Source organism: Salmo salar, chromosome 02, assembly GCF_965601325.2.
Source record: "Salmo salar chromosome 02, fSalSal1, whole genome shotgun sequence".
Lineage (NCBI taxonomy): Eukaryota > Metazoa > Chordata > Actinopteri > Salmoniformes > Salmonidae > Salmo > Salmo salar.
The window spans coordinates 64744602-64761349 of NC_138292.1; the positions used below are offsets into that span (position 1 = coordinate 64744602).

General features: G+C 42.0%; 2 protein-coding genes across 4 annotated transcripts; one reads left to right on the top strand and one right to left on the bottom strand.

The window, feature by feature from the left end:
* Positions 1-4313: 4313 nt before the first annotated feature.
* serhl (serine hydrolase like) lies at positions 4314-8646 on the bottom strand. Of its 3 annotated transcripts, XM_014130670.3 has the most exons (13): positions 8561-8646; positions 8373-8443; positions 8051-8194; positions 7674-7787; positions 7049-7090; positions 6916-6935; positions 6712-6786; positions 6520-6629; positions 6317-6396; positions 6120-6154; positions 5937-6013; positions 5696-5783; positions 4314-5279 (listed from the first exon to the last, which is right to left on the bottom strand). In XM_014130670.3, the coding sequence occupies exons 2-13, from the start codon at positions 8425-8427 to the stop codon at positions 5139-5141; spliced, it is 981 nt and encodes a 326-aa protein (XP_013986145.3). In that variant the 5' UTR covers positions 8428-8443; positions 8561-8646; the 3' UTR covers positions 4314-5138. The 3 variants fall into 3 exon arrangements, with proteins under 3 accessions (XP_013986145.3, XP_045563485.2, XP_082822021.1); XM_045707529.2 differs by having other exon boundaries at positions 8373-8603; XM_082965895.1 differs by lacking the exon at positions 8561-8646 and having other exon boundaries at positions 8051-8208; positions 8373-8555.
* A 1707-nt stretch (positions 8647-10353) lies between these two features.
* Positions 10354-13604, top strand: mb (myoglobin). The gene is given in 4 exon segments (NM_001140642.2): positions 10354-10411; positions 12323-12408; positions 12736-12878; positions 13349-13604. Coding segments are annotated over 3 exon segments (282 nt in total). The 5' UTR covers positions 10354-10411; positions 12323-12325; the 3' UTR covers positions 13405-13604.
* The last annotated feature ends 3144 nt before the right edge of the window (positions 13605-16748 follow it).

Here is a 16748-nt window from a genome sequence, read left to right on the forward strand (position 1 = left end):
TTCTGTAACTTGACCACTATTGATATTTTGGTAATGGTCCAAATCCAAGCCCTGTCCATGTTTAATAGTTGATCTCTCAGGGGCCTCTGACAGGGTAGAGGGTGTGAGGGAGGACCCCTGTGTCAGAGGTACCACCAGACATGTCTGGGAGTTGTCGCTGTTTGACCTTTTCACCCCAGACTGAAGGGCTTCCTGTTTCTGACTGACTTCTAAAAGACACCTACCCATCAAAATGCTGCTATTTGACTGGTTAGATTGATTCCGTTTCCTCTCAATGGTTTGTGTATCGGTCGGTAGACTTTGACACTGAGGTCTAGTCCAGAATTTGGGTCTTTGGAGGTTCTTGTATTTTCTACTAGGGCTGGCTTGTGCTAAAGGTTGAGATGCAGCATCTAAGATTGTCTTTGTAGACTCTTCCAGATGAGACTCTTTGGTGGTAAAGTCCTTTATGAATGTTGCTCCCTTCTTTGCCCAAGGGTTGAGGTCATAGCTGCTTCTTTTGAGTTCTGTAACTGCTGCAGATGTTGATCGACTTAGGTGTTCTTTCCAAGATGGTGTCTTGGGAGGCATAGGAGGAGAAGCACTTTTACAGTATTCCTTTTGACTGGAAGGTAGTCGACCAGCATATACGCTGGCAGCCTGAGACTGAAGTCCCTTCTGAAGATGTCCAATGTGTTTTAATGTTTTTGGTGAAGCAAGGCCACATTGGGAACCCTGTCCACCCCTCTTTGAGTTAAACTGAAAATTAATTGATTGAGAATCATTCTCAACAATAATTGGGACTTTCCTCGTTGAGACAACATTTTGTCTGGCTGCCACACCTCCTGACAGAGCAGTACCTGATGGGGTTACCAGGTCATTTGGTCTTGGTTCAGATATTGTGTCAGCAACCTTTTGCTTGGAAATGCCATCCTTACCTAGAAGAAACCCAGGACTGGATTTTGTTATCATTCCAGTTTTCCTTAGTCTGAGCCTGGCCTGCAACAAGTTCGGGTCCTGAGACTTCATGCCTTTTGTCCTGTAGGCCCCTGGCTGTTGAGATTGTGGAGAGGAATGGGTGTACGTATCAGGCGGTGTGCCTACACCTCTAGAATAAGATGTTGGTACAGGTTTCATCAACCCAGAACGTGTTACAAAGTCCATCAGAACCTCTTGGTCAAGTATGTCATGGGTTGCTGGTTTAGGGGAACACTGGTTACGATGCTCAGCCTGACCTCTAGTACTAGAGATAGGGATTGAACGGGCCCATCTTTCTTTGGCCACCGGGGAGGTCTGTTTTGTGCCTTGGCTCTCCAATGGCATTGTTTGACAGTACAGTTTTGGAGATGGGCCAAGCCGGATCTTTGGGATGGAAAGGCTTGGAGAGAGGTCTGGGTTTGTAATGATAAGTGGTGGCGAAACACTAGGATTTGGAATAGAAACTTTTGGAGAGATGCTAGGATTTGGAATAGGAACTTTCCAAATAGGCTTTGGAGTAGGAAGTGTTGGGGATGGGCCTAGCCTGACCTTCGGAGTAGGAAGTGTCGGAGAGACACCAGGTTTGAGCTTTAGAATAGGATGTGTTGTCCTTCTGTTGCCAAGAGTCCTCTCTGAATGAAGATGGAGTCCCTGGCCGTCAAAGGAGGAGATCTGGATGGGTTTCTTAGTGACAATAGGTGAGAGCTGGAGAGGAAGGGGCGATGGGACTAGTAGGTGTTTTTTGGGTTGTTTGGGGGTGCAAGTTGCAAGTTGGTTATCAAAACTCATTGCAAAGAGAAATTATGAATATCTGCAAAGCCTGGCAGTTTTCATGAGTAGGGAGTGAGAGAAGGTAAATGGGAGAATTACATTTTACGTTAATTTAAAAAAATGTTATGTTTATATATTTTATTGTACATTTGGCAGTAAGTCTGTAAGAAACATAACTTTCATGTAAAAAGCATAGCAGAAAACTTGCATACTCAAATAGTCATCTGCATTACATTGCATTACAGAAGACTGCAAGCCTGATCAACTAAAAATAAACATAAAGATGAGTATACAATTAAACAAGCACTGACCTGAGTGTATGCGATAGGCTCTATCTGGGTTGTTGACATGGAGTAAGAGAGAAAACAAGTGAGAGACAGTGAGAGAGAGAGAGAGAGAGAGAGAGAGAGAGAGAGAGAGAGAGAGAGAGAGAGAGAGAGAGAGAGAGAGAGAGAGAGAGAGAGAGGGAGAACAGCTGGAAGTTGTGTGTACCAAAGTTACATTCTCCCCATTCCTCTCATCTAAAGCTGCACTGTTTCACTCACCCACTCCCACCCTCCTCATTTTGTTTGTCTATGGGAAACATAAATGTGTCTGTGGGTAAACGACTACAATGCTTCCCGGTGGAGAATCTTGAAACAAATCTTTGAAAAATGTTCATCTTTTTGTGTTTTTCTTTTTTCAGGGCTGAGAATTAGTGCATAACACTGGGTATTCAAGTGGTGATAAAACCATTTATTTTGTTATTTCTTATGAATATATAATTATGGTAACATGGTCAAAAGTGTACAATGATACATACATACTTTTTTCCACCACCCTTGAGTAAAAAAGGACAGTGTGATGAGAATAAAATACAAATGTTTTCTTAGGATCGACCTCTGAATGGATTATTTTGGCATCTTTAACAATTTAATCATGAATCTATTTGGCACATAACTGATATCATTACTGAAAGCAATGTACAGTTTCATTCAAACACCTTTACAAATACTTCCAAACAAGAGACATCTTGATAGCAGCTGGCATATTGACATTTTCAGAAAACTGATTTTGGGTTTCAACATTTAGTAATTTATTGCACTTTATTAGTCAGCTTCAAATGCACTACGATACTTAAACATCATGATAAATGTAGTGAATGTCTGGTTACAAAATATATGCAAAAATTGGCACAATCATGAAATGGCACAAATATGAACATGAAAACAGGAACTATCACTTTGTTCAAATGACCTCATTTTTGTTTCCCCTCTCTATGAAAATGTTATTTCACATTTCAAAGGGTGACACCACCTGACCACAGTGCCTTCCTCTCAATGCTGTTTCTTCCCAGTCAGGCCTCTCACGTCCCAAACCTCTCAGGAGGTGTCTGTCTGTCTACCATCCTGCGGTCCTCCAGTCCCAGTCCCACTCCATTGGTCAGCCTCTGTCCTTCCTGTAGTGTGTGTGGTCATATCATATGAGGGCATTGCTATCTTCGTCTTTGCTGTTCAAGCTGACCACCAGCGGATGGTGCTTCACAGTCTTGTTGCTCCACTTGTGTGCGTCCTGAAGCCCTGGCTCGAGGAAGTAGAGACAGGCTCCGAAGCCGGCCAGCACCAGGACCGACACCAGCAGGTAGACGGGGACGAACCAGTCCAGGAACATCCAGGACATGGTACTGTTACGGAGCGGTACAGGAGGAGGGAGACATTAGATTGTGAGCTGATGATGAAATACCAAACACAATCTACTTATTGTACACATGGTGCAGCTTTACCTGTAAACATACTACATACTCACAATCTCAAGTCAAATACTATGTGCAAGCATCTGCCCTATCAAAATAGCCTATAAAATGGTCCTCTGTGTTAAGGTATATTAGTTGTGGCAGGCGATTGCCATTCAAATACTCTAACATGCTTCGCCATCCTTTTACTGTATCAATAGATTATGTCCACTGTAACTGATTGCACACATTAGCTGCTAGAGTAACTGCACATGATCATGACAAAAAATATCACCCCACAGTAGCTAGCAGGTTTCGGCACATACCTGTAGTCTCTGCTGTGCCTGCCTTCCTCTGAATATGGTGGTTGTGTAAAATGGAGGAGCAATGGAGTCACTAATCAGATGATGTATTGGTCTAATGCAGCACAACCATCAGCTGGATGGTATAATATAATCCAAGGTGATCTCTCTGTACAGACGACAGAGAGGTTCATCATACTGCTCTGGGTTCTGACGTCACATTCAAAGGGAGGGGAGGAGGGGGGGCATTGCTATGACAACAGCCCTAGTGATGGGTGGAGGCGGATGTTATGCAATGGTTATTGTGGTGTTTTTTTGGGCCAGGACACTTCAGATGTCTCCGGTCGCCTCCTCCATCCTCTGCATGAAATCGATTCCAGTCCATTTAACGCACAAACCATCACAGAGTAAGAGGGTAATGTTCTCCTTCATATCAGTCACTCAGGCGGAAGCAATATGCTTTCCTTATAGGGAGAGTGCTCATCTACAACGCAAAACATGTCATGTTTTTTTCTCTTGACGTCTGAGACAATGACTTTTATCTGAGACAATGACTAAAATAAGACTGAAGAGCAGGAAGGATAACTTATTTATTGTCAAACTGTACCAGGAAGAAGCCTTTATCCAATTAGTTGAATGATTGTTACTCAGCTCTAGGACCATATGAAGGAAAGATAAGCTTGATAGATCAACCTCTAATCCACTTCTCATTGGGCCACATCCAGGAAGTGGACATGTAGGTTTGCATCTGATTGGTTTGAACCCGAACCCTACACAATATTTTTTTTATAAAAATGTGTGATTTATTAAAATATGAATGCATTTCAATAGGTTCTGACCAGTAGCAAGGCACTGTAAGGCATCACCGTGTCATCAGTTGGGAGAAAACATGCCAGTTCTAAACAGCCCAGATCTAAAAAGACATGACATACAGCAACTGGTAAATATCAAGTATTCTAGCTCGACAGACTACCGTTAAAAAGTAATGGTGTGTTTTAGATACAGCACAATATAATAAATATTAGGGTTTCAAAGTCTTTAAATATCTGTTTATGTAACAGTTGTCTATTTGCACAAGTAGCAATATATTCTGTGTCTACAGGTTTGTAAACTGATCCAGTCTCATATTATGGGTAGATTCAGCAGAATGACGTTGCCACGGGCAGCACCACAGATATTGAGATGAGCGAGATGCAAGACTTCGCTCTCACACAGTCACACACAGTTCAGTTCACGAGTTCACCAGGAATGATTTACTTTCTGCATCATATCGCTGAGTCTACCTTCGATACTGCTCATATTATGAATGGATGGAAGGCACCAGGAAGGCTACAGGCACACTGCATGTATTTGAGAGTTCTAAATACTAACTAACACAGTGGGGGAGGGGCGGGGGATTATAACTTGGCTGCCTGTGTAACCTCTGCAGTGCTGTGTGAAGGAGCTTCTTCCTGGAGGAAGTCAGTGACGATTTGGGCCACAGTCTCAGGGGTGTTCAGGTGGACATGATGATCACCAGGTACGTCAACCACCATGCCCTGAGAGACAGACAGAGAGAGAGACACAGACAGAGAGAAGGGAAGAGAGAGACACAGACAGAGAGAGGGGAAGAGAGAGATAGAGAGAGGGGAAGAGAGAGAGATTGAAAACAAATACATATAAACTATTCCTTCTCAAAAACCCTGCATTTGACCAATGTGAGTGCCAGTATGTAGGTCAGTGTTTGCAGCTAAAACTATTCTTACTGTCTCTCTGTGATGCTGAGCTTTTACCACTGTCTCTGATTAGTTATCTATACAGTACTGTAGCTGCAAGGAGCAGAGCACAATATGACTGTAGTAACAACATACAAATATTCTGCTAAAATGTTTCAGTCGCAACCATAAAAAGTGACATTAAAATGTGAGTAGGACATTGTTTCTTTGTAAACAGGTGTATACGTAAGTATACTCACGCTTTGGTCTTTATACCCTTGAAGTAGCGTTGAGGTAAATGTCTTCTGTTGTGGTTCAGAAAACATCTTCTCAAACCCCTCCTCCGCCCTATCAGGAGAATTAGAGAGATCTTCAAGTAAAACATATTAGCAGTAAAAAAAAATGGTGATTGACGGTATGGTGAAGTGTAGTTTACAATAGAAACTGTGTAATAATCCTGTAATAATTGTGAAATAGTGTAATGATGGGAGAGTGTCCTACAGTACTACTAGAACTCTGGCCTGTATCCTGGACTGTAACTCTAGACTCTGCTCCAGGCTGACACGCACAACGTTTTTCTGAAACAGAACACATTAGCATTCCTATAAAACAGATCAAATATACAAATCAACTCAAGTACCTCTTTTTTTATGAGGACTATTGACACAAAAAGATGAGTCTTACCAGATTGATTCTAAAGTCTCGGGTGAACACCACCCCTATGAAATAAAAATAGAAAGCATTAGGATTACTATTATATTACAATGATATGAGTACGAAAGATGACAAGAAGGACAAACAAAGTGAAAAGAGAAAAAAAATGTGACAATGTGAGATAGGGGGAGAGAGAGAGAGAGAGAGAGAGAGAATTATTATTTTACCTCCTTCAACCTGAGCGAGTCCTCGTTCTAGAAGAATGTGGGCTGACTGCTCCGAGAGAGAGGGGTTTGCTGCCAAAAGCCTGGAAGTGATTAACACATCATAGGAGTGACGCAATGACTATGATTATCAGAGGAGAGAGATTATGGCCAGACAGCCCAACATAACAGAAGTGTCATTGTAAAACAAGGAAGTGTGGTCTTACCTCATCAATGCGTTCTCATAGGTGTAAACCTTCTCTTTCTTCTCATCTTTCTTCTTCTCAAACTCAAGCATTCCTTCAAATCCCTGTCTTATCACAGTATGCAATTCTTTCTAGGGTAAGAGACACAATGGTAGAGAGACATTATAAAATGTGGATGTCCAAATGATAAAAGAGTGGTGAGTGTTTCAGTACCGCGTCTGTGGGTAAGAATCCATAGGAGTCCAGGAGAACCACTGACTCCACCATCTCTGGATACAGGGCACTGAACTGGACAAAGACAACAAGACATGGTTACATACACACCATACACAGGTACTGTCTCTGGATATTGTTAATTGCGAAGAGACACACAGATATGAAACAGCATTAACATGCTTCTTTTTTTAAGATGCTTACCATTCCAGCTACATTGCCACCTGTACAATGGAGAGCACATGATCAGATGTCTGTACAGACAGGAAAACAACAATGTCAGATCAGAACACAATGAGTGGAAGAGAGATTAACATGAAGATGAACAGTCACTCACCCATACTGTGTCCGATAATAGAGAATCTCTTCCATTGGAGAGCTGCAAACCATTTCAATGGATTAGATAGATAGATAGATAGTAGATAGATAGATAGATAGATAGATAGATAGATAGATAGATAGATAGATAGATAGATAGATAGATAGATAGATAGATAGATAGATAGATAGATAGATAGATAGATAGATAGATAGATAGATAGATAGATAGATAGATAATCTGCTAAATGTAGCTTCATACTTTAAATTACACCTACCGAGGAGAGAAAGAATGAGGAAACCTCATATAGCTGTGTCTAACTTCACTTTACTTTCAATCATTGCTTTTCAGCTCTTACTGGAGCAAAGATCACACTGGTCTGAATACGCTCAAACCAGCAGGTAGCCTAGCGGTTTGAGCATTGGGCCAGTAACCAAAAGGTCGGCACTTAACCCTAATTGCTCCAGGGTCGCCCCCAGGAAGACACTGGCCGTGACCCCATTCTCAGAGGGTGTCTCAGAGAGAGTGGGATATGCAAAAAACACATTTCCCATTCACACATATGTATTAATACACACTTGTGCATGTGTGAAATAGGACAAATATATGCATCCACTAAATTAATTTCAATAATAATTAATACCTCCAATGACTCGCTGTATGTCGGCCACATAAGCAGGAAAGCTGTAGAAGACTCCAGGAGGTCTATGGGAGGAGAGGCCATGGCCAGCCATATCCACAGCTACATACTTCCACTCTGTGTGTGTGTGTGTGTGTGTGTGTGTGTGTGTGTGTGTGTGTGTGTGTGTGTGTATATATATATATATATATATATATATATATATATATAGATATATATAGAGAGAGAGAGAGAGAGAGAGAGAGAGAGACCGTAAGAGCCTGACTCACTCCGTACTGAACAACTATGCAACTGAATGTCCTTCCAATTCCATTGACAAGTTCTCATGAATCTATTGTAGAATTCTCTGTGCTGATCTAGCAGGCAGACAGCATACACACCTTTTGGCAGCAGTGGAATGAGAGTGTTGAAAGTGCCACAGTTGTCTGCCCAGCCGTGCAGGCAGAGTATTGGTCGACCATGGTCAGGACCCCAGACCTTGCCCCTTATCTCTCCCCATGGCACTGGCATACTGAACTCTGACACTGAAGGGCAATTACTGTTAAGACGCATTACTAAGCATTTAACATGACACGACAATCAGTAATAGTGCATGAGGAAGTGTTATAAGAAGCTCAACAAACAACACACTAATGAGTTCACTAAGTTCATGTCAAGACAGCTCCCATAAGTTCTGATGATCAAGAAAGGATTCATTCTTACCTGCTTGTTTCATGGTAGCTGATGTCAAGTGTCTGACTCCTTTCAAAGTTTGCATTATTCTGAAAGACCAACTTCAAAATCGGGTTGTTAACTAAACATAAGCATTATACGTCCACAGCATTGATATATTAAATATATATATATAATAAAACGTTAGCTATGAAATTACAACAACTATTCACGCTTACCTAAACTATGAAACGCTTCTCCATTACTTCCGGGTGAAGTGATTACATGTTATTTTGACCAATGAAATGTGAATGCGTCTCCCCCTTAGCGAATAACATTGGACATCTAGCGGCCGGTTAAATGATTGACAAGTGCGCGCACCAATTCTATGTCAGACATTGTCCAATCACATTCTTTGTCAGGAGAACAGAGCGAGTTAACACAAGGTGTTAACAAGACAAGGTGCGGTCACAAAGTATCCAGCATTATATAATTCTAGCAATAAACCAAACAATTGGTCAAGACTACGACCAACGTGTCTTTGTCCCCAATATATATTTTTCCCATCTAAGTATAGCTCATGGCATTGGCCTAGAGTTTGTTGCAGAATTTGTCTGTTCCAACCATTTCATGACATTTAGCCTATCGGCATGAAAAACAAAAATAATTTAGAAAACTAGTGAGGAAATTCCAGCCTTCGAAACATTCTAGAGGTGGACTACAAGGCCTTTTGTGGATGGATGCTGTTGTATCTGCAAAATGTCACCAGGTGGCAGAAATGGTAAAACCCTAAGCCTACAATTGTTTGAGAATAGATATAGGAGAGACACTTCAGAACAAACTTCCTTTTTGATATTTTTTAGGGACTATCTGTTGTTCCATGTAGTGAATCTGTTATTCAATGCGTTTGTATAGGCTAATAGCAGTAAGGCTAAAAATATATTTTTGGGATAATTCAAGGGGTCTTAAAATTCAAAATCAAATAGCTAAATGATCCTTGGTGTGACCTTAAAACAATTCCATATAGCTCAGTAGAACAAAATAAAGAACACCGTCAGTCGGTTTAACCGGCAGGGTTTAAACTTGACCTGAACTTGAACCACAGTAAAGGAGGGAAAAGGGCTAGGGACTAAACATATCCATGCTTAAATGCTCTGGCAAAACTGTCTAGTGGTCCTGGCTGCTGCCAGCAGTTATTTATAAAGCTACATGGTGACTGAAGAGAGAGAAAGATAGGAGAGGAGAAAGCTACATGGTGACTGAAGAGGGAGAAAGATTGGAGAGGAGAAAGAGATGGGGATAATGGCAAAAAGAGACAGAGGTGTGAGATAAAGTAGAGAGAGAGAGGAAGGAATCTAGATTGTGACAATGTATAGCCTATTCATGGACATATGAGAGTCACAATCCTGTTTGGCCTTAGGTTCAAAAGTTTCTGTCATTGCAGTGTAACAACTGTTTTTCTCATTTGCTGACTTTTGGCAGCATTTGTCTTTGACCATGCCAATAATGTATTTGTAAAGGACAGATGCTCTTTCGCCCTGTTCAAAACAATGAGTGTGTCATAAAAAAAGCAATGCTGTTGGTATCACACCACTGCTATTGTCGTATACTAACGGTCATAGGATTGAGTCAAATGGCATTTCTTACACATTATGAACAATTGAGAGATGTATGTATGTTATTAAATGGTCATACTAAGCCGAGCCTGTAAACGGTTTAGAGTTCTGAAGAACTGTAGCAATACAGCATTACCTTAGCAACTGTGGAAATCATTTCTAATCAGAATTTGATAGACTGTTGGAAATCTTGATTTTGGAACCTTCTTTTCTTATGAACTATGAGACAATAGAATTCACAATGCAGTGAGGGACAGAAAGGAGTCTAACTGGTATGGTATCATAATTTGGTAACCTAACGGAGGGCGGGCTAGAAGGGTTAGAGGTGGAGTTGGAGAGAGAGAATGATGGTTGGTCTGGGATGAGTGCGTGAGAGGGAGGAGGAGGTATAAAAGGTATGGTTTGGGGATGGGTTTGACTATAAAGTTTTTTGGAGTTTGAAATATTGACACGGGACGTTTACCTGCTTTACTGGTAAAGTATCAATGCTTCTATGTCATGCTTTAGAACAGGGCTGCCCAACCCTCTTCCTGTAGGTTTTCAGTCCTACCCTAATTTAGCATATCTGACTCGCCTAGTTAAGGTCTTGTTGAGCAGCTAATTAGTATAATCAGGTGTGTTAAATTAGGGTTGGACTGAAAACCCACAGTGTGGTAGATCTCCAGGAAGAGGGTTGGATAACCTTGCTTTAGAAATACATTTTTGGATCAAATGTTTATTCACTTTAAAAAACCATGTTTATAGTTTTTTACCTAGCATTAGTGTTGAGGCTGCAAAAGCACATTACAGTATTATAATCATGAGTGAGAGTTTGGGTGAGCTGATATTGTAACCCAAAATTAATTTCAGTAAACTATTTGAACTGTATGACATCAAATCCTGTCATCAGCTTGACTGTCAGTGTCTTCGAAGAGAAACCAACACATACATGTACACAGAAGGCCCATAGTCCAGAGCTCTCAACCTACACTCTGGACCTCGAAGTCAGTTCCACTGCATTTGTTCATTGTTCCCCTCCTAATCAGGGACTGATTTAGACCTGGAACACCAGGTTGGTGCAATTAACTATACGGTAGAACAGAACCAGCAGGCTCCGGACCTCGTAGGGTAAGAGTTGAATACCCCTGGTCTAGAGGCTATGCAAAGCCAATGCAACAGGTGGACTTATGGTGCACTGATGCTGGAACATGTCCTGAGAGAACAAGTCTGCTGCCTCTACATCAAGCTATCTTGTTCAGAGTAGAAAATCAAATGTTGTTAGTCGGCTACACATATTTAGCATATGTTATTGCGGATGTAGCGAAATGCTTATGTTCCTAGCTCCAACAGTGCATTAATATCTAACAATTAGCTAGTAAAGACCGTGTGGCCGAGCTGACGGGGCTGTAATTTTATGGCTGACGTCTGTGTGGACTGACCATTTTTGACCTGTGGGTATAGAATCCTATGAGGACAAGGTCAATGAAAAGCTATTGGGAAATGACCTTTGACTTAATTACTACATAGTTACTACATTGTTGCCTTTGAAAAGAGAACATTTTAATAGATAACATCTGGATTTAATATTTTATTACTGTATTGGCACGTTCAACTATCAATGTTACATGCCATGTATTATCTAACTCAGTAAACAAATCAATGTAATGTATCCTCATTTCTAGAGTGCTTTGACTCACTGACGAATGTCTTCAGTCAGTTACTTCAACTCTCCCCTACTACCCACCTAACACTTACCACCTGATGCTGAGTAGATTTGCCATATGTTAGATTAGATTAATGCATTACTGAATAGGTATGATGTAAATAAAAACGATATAATTCCCTGTTTCATTGGTCCTGTTCAATCTGATATTATTAATCTGTTCCTCTACTCAGCTTCAGTATGACTATTACTAACCCACTGACTTCTTGCCACAGAAAATATTAGCTTTCCTACTGTAAGCATTTTTAACAGGGCTGGGGTCAATTTGAATTGAAAAAAAAGGAAACATGTTGGGAATAAATAGCTGCTTGTAACGTGCACGTTAATAAGCGGGAAGCAAGTACAGGCAGCGAATTAGACAAATAAACGAACATGGAACGAAACATGAGTAGCGTACAGACATAAAACAGAAACAATAAAATAACACCTGGGGAAAGAACCGAAGGGAGTGACAGATATATAGTGGAGGTAATCAGGAAGGCGATGTCGTCCAGGTGAGTCATGAGGCGCAGGTAAACGTAACGATGCTAGCAGCAGGTGTGCGTAATAATGAATAAACTGGCGATAACGAGCGCGCGTAAACGTGACACTTCTGAAAATGGATGCCTTTTTATTAGTTAAGACCCCAGCCCTGATTTGTACTGTATGTCATGTCACTCAGTTTCCCTGTCTGTCTTCTTCAGATCATGGCTAACTATGACATGGTTCTGCAGTGCTGGGGGCCAGTGGAGGCTGACTACAACAATCACGGAGGACTAGTTCTGAGCCGGTCAGTGGACAATATTGGTCTGTACTTTGCTCTGGCCCAGCGCGTTACGTTTTTCTTTCTGATGCTCAGACACATCAGCAAGATGCACGAAATGCCATGGACCAGAGCCAGACTTTACTGAGTTGGCTAAGCAATTTTCTGGAGAATGGTTCTGGCCATTAACTACTAGACTGTTGTGTTGAATGTAATGCTAAGAAATAGGTTGACGCCAATGTGTCGATATAGCAATCAGGAATGAGTTGTAATTTTTTTTTAATGCTGTCTGTGTACTGTAGAGGCTCACAGAACTCTCCTTACAAATCTCTTCCTCTCTCTCCTTACCTCTAGTCTGTTTGCAGAGCACCCAGAAACCCTGACGTTGTTCCCTAAGTTCGCAGGCATCGCAGCGGGCGACCTGTCAGGGAACGCGGCAGTAGCTGCCCACGGGGCCACTGTGCTTAGGAAGCTGGGTGAGCTGCTGAATGCGAGAGGTGACCACGCTGCCACCCTCAAATCCCTGGCAACCACCCACGCCAATAAGCACAAGATTCCCCTCAAAAACTTCACGGTGAGGATGAATGATTCCAGTCTCCCTCCCTTCTCTCTCTTAAACTATCCGTTTTTCCTTCTATTCATACATTTGTTGCATTCACTCCAGTTTTACCATGACACTGTCATGCTTAGTTGACTAAAATGCTGAATGAAAAATATCCTTTATAAAGTGCTTTTATTCAGTATGAAACTAAACATTAACATCTCTTGCTGCTCACCAGCTCATCACCAACATCATCTGCAAAGTGATGGGTGAGAAGGCAGGGCTGGACGAGGCAGGGCAGGAAGCTCTGAGGCAGGTGATGGGCGTGATCATAGCTGACATCAACGTCACTTACATGGAGCTGGGTTTTGCTGGCTAAACGGTTTACCTCAACGACCCCCCCCCCCCCACCACAGTTCTCGAGAGGTCACAGGGATAGGACAAGAACTGGAAACTTACATTTGAAGCAGAGTTGCTACTAGTGTTTATACAGTAAATTCTAAGTGCTGGTTTGCTTATGACTTATAAGAAAAGTACAGGTGTATGAAGCAAAGCATTTGTGCAAATTCTACATCTCTCTATACAGTATATTGCCTTAATAATCTGCCTTTTCAATGTAGTTTGCTTACTGAATGTGAACTGTTCCTCTTCGCACTAAACCAATAAACCTTCCATCAGCTGCAAATAAGTGTTTAAAGTGTCCTGCCTTTCTATCTTTTTGCTTAATTTCAAACATTCACCCAGTGACATGGACAGATGTATTTTCTGAGGAGGATACGAGATATTTGTTTCTTCTCAGACCTGTTCTATATAGTAAGGTTGATTGGATATTTTTCTCATTAACAGTTAAAAGCTGAATTGTGGTTAGGTCTGATTAGGACAGAAGGGTTGAAGTTAATCATTGCTCTGTGACACACCTGTTTATTGCCTCTAGACTGGCTCAAATCCTCTCTCTTGCACACATTTGGTGTGGGGGGGATCTATTCTGGTAGTCACCTCTCCTGCCCTCTATCTTGGATGACTGTCCGGTTTCTGTGTTCCAGTGCAGGTCAGCAAGCGGTCAGTCAGTGATCTATCCTTGCCCCCTCCCCCTTTGACTGAAACACGTGCATGATGTCTCTTGCACTCAACACACAAAGTGCTACATACACACTCACCAGCAGGCACACACACACAATCCCCACCACCCTGTTTCTTTTGGACATTTCCCTGGCTCTGCCCTTTCCCATTCCTGCAGTCTTATCGGTCAGTGTGGACGTGACACTCTCCACAGAGCAGCATCTCAGGCGGGGCTCTGAGTTCAGATCACCCCCTCAGACCAGGCTGTGCCCGTTAGCTTGGGCGCTATGGAGATTGCCCAGTGCATTCCTCACATGAAGTGCATGTCTAGAGTGCCGCTGATTGGTTATCCCGCACTAGTGAATGAAATAATTGGTTCAGTAAGCTCAATGCAGATATCTTAAATGACTACAATACACGTACTAGCGCAAGAAATCAAAGTTGTATTCAAACATACTATGCTTAATTCTGGATTCAGCAATTTCTTTGTGGTGCTGCTTAAATCTACATTATAAGTCCACATGATTTGTAATAAATTGACATTTGCCTAGGGGCAAAATGGTAATGGTAAAACTTTAACATTTTTTCCATTGTCTCCAGTCAAATGAAAAGTGGTGTTTTGGCATTAGCCTGGCTGGCATTGAGCTGATTGCCAAAGCTGTGGTTAATTGCCCTGCTGAAGGAACAACTATTAATAGGCTGGCTGTGTCACTCACTGCACTGCAGACGTGACAGACACTGTGACACCCTCTCATCTCGTGTGACCGGCCTGCCTTTATCTCTCTTTATCCGTCTCTTTCTTTCTGCTGACCCGTCGCCAAGGACAGCCGGTCTCCACCGACCAGACCACCGGACCGGCTGACCCCAGGCCAGGGGCATGAGAGTCAACCATATGAAAAAACCCACGGGAGACGTGTGAAAGTCATTTTATAGGTTATTCATTCTGTAACTATCAAGAAGTAAAGCATCCATTGGTCTCAGGTGCTCCCCCATCTTAGCCACTTCAGGTTTATGGTGAATTCAATATGCACCTGCAAACTGATTGATGAGCCCTAATAGAGGTTTCTGTTGTGCAGGTCAGCAAGCAGTCAGTCAGCGATCTATCCCCACCCCCTCCTCCTTTGACTAAAACACGTCCATGATCTCTCAACACACCTAAGTGCTACATACACACTCACCAGCAGGCACACACACACATTAATCCCCACCCCCGTTTCTTTAGGACATTTCCCTGAATTCAATATGCACCTGCAAAGTGATTGATGTGCCCTAATGGAGGTAGCCTAGTGGTTAGAGTGTTGGGCCAGTAACAGAAAGGTTGGTGGATCGAATCCCCAAGCTGACAAGGTAAAAATCTGTCGTTCTGCCCCTGAACAAGGCAATTAACCCACTGTTCCTAGGCTGTCATTGTAAATAAGAATTTGTTCTTAACTGACTTGCCTAGTTAAAATAGAATTGTATTTTTCACACATGACTGACCACTAGCATAGGTGTCCGTCCTCCCAGTATTGGGTCTTCCCCCCCTCTCATGGTGTCCAACGGCATTATCTATCAGTGAGGAAACAGGATACCTCTCATGGTGTCCAACAACATTATCTATCAGTGAGGAAACATGATACCTTAAACCACAGTGGATCCCAAACCTGTGTCCCCAATATTTTCTAATCAGGACCAAGTCTCAAGCAGCTTCCCAACCTGTAATTTTTCTGAACACTCCACAAAATGTATCCATTAACACTTTTTATGGATAACAGATTATGGTTCACATGACAACAGCGAGAAACACCATTCAACTTCTCTACCTAGCTGCTGGTTATTCCTTTTGCCCAGCCCTGATCAGCGAGAGGAAGAGACGTGTGCATCCTCGTGTCTCCACCTGAGCCTGTCTGTCAGCAGTCACCCCCTGCATACTTACTACATACTGAATGATTTAGCACAGAGTGTGTATGTATGTCTACATGTTGCAGATTGTGTGTGTTACGCTGTGCAGACACCTCCATTTCAGATGGCAGAATGCAAAACCCTTCTGAAATGCAGTATTCATTTTGTCATGTTCTACAGCGCAGAAAAGACTTGGCAACAGATCCCTCATTCTCTAGAGCCAACAATGGCCGACATAGACGTCAACAAGATGTTTAAACCAGTCACGACACACACACACACACACACACACACACTGAATCACCCTGAGGAGCAGTAGAGAACTGGGGTAAAGAGCAAGAGGAAGACACCCACGAGATGGACAGAGACACCTTAAGAGATGAAAGGGAGAGAACGATGATGAGGAGAGAATGTATATCCCACTAGGCACCAACTGGTTGAATCAATGTTGTTTCCACGCCATTTCAAATACATTTGATGATGTTGAATCAATGTGGAAAACTTGGATTTGCAAAAAAATTATTCACTGTAAAGGGATTTCGTGAATGTTTCTTTTTTTCACCCAACTTTTAACCTAAATTCAATTACATGGTTCAAATATGTTAATTTCACGTTGAATTTATGTTAGTTGAAAACTCAATCAAATGACATTGAACTGATGTCTTTGTCCAGTGGGATAGCACACTGGAGATCTTCAACCAAGGGTTATCAAAAAACCTGATCTGAACAGGAAGGGGATGTGAACTTAGAGTTTAGGGATAGAGGAAATAGGTGGGAGGAAGGAGACAGGTAGGGGTGAGGAGGTCAGGAGTCTTCAAACAGCTGGTTCACAATTAAAGAGGTTGAACAGGATATTAAGCACATACACATTTGCAACATATTGTAC

Coding starts and splice junctions, on each gene's coding strand:
- serhl (XM_014130670.3), bottom strand. CDS start 8,427: ATGCAAACTTTGAAAGGAGTCAGACACTTGACATCAGCTACCATGAAA. Junction 7,091..7,673: donor CATACAGCGAGTCATTGGAG/GTATTAATTATT, acceptor AATGGTTTGCAG/CTCTCCAATGGAAGAGATTC. Junction 5,784..5,936: donor GCCAGAGTTCTAGTAGTACT/GTAGGACACTCT, acceptor TTCTCCTGATAG/GGCGGAGGAGGGGTTTGAGA.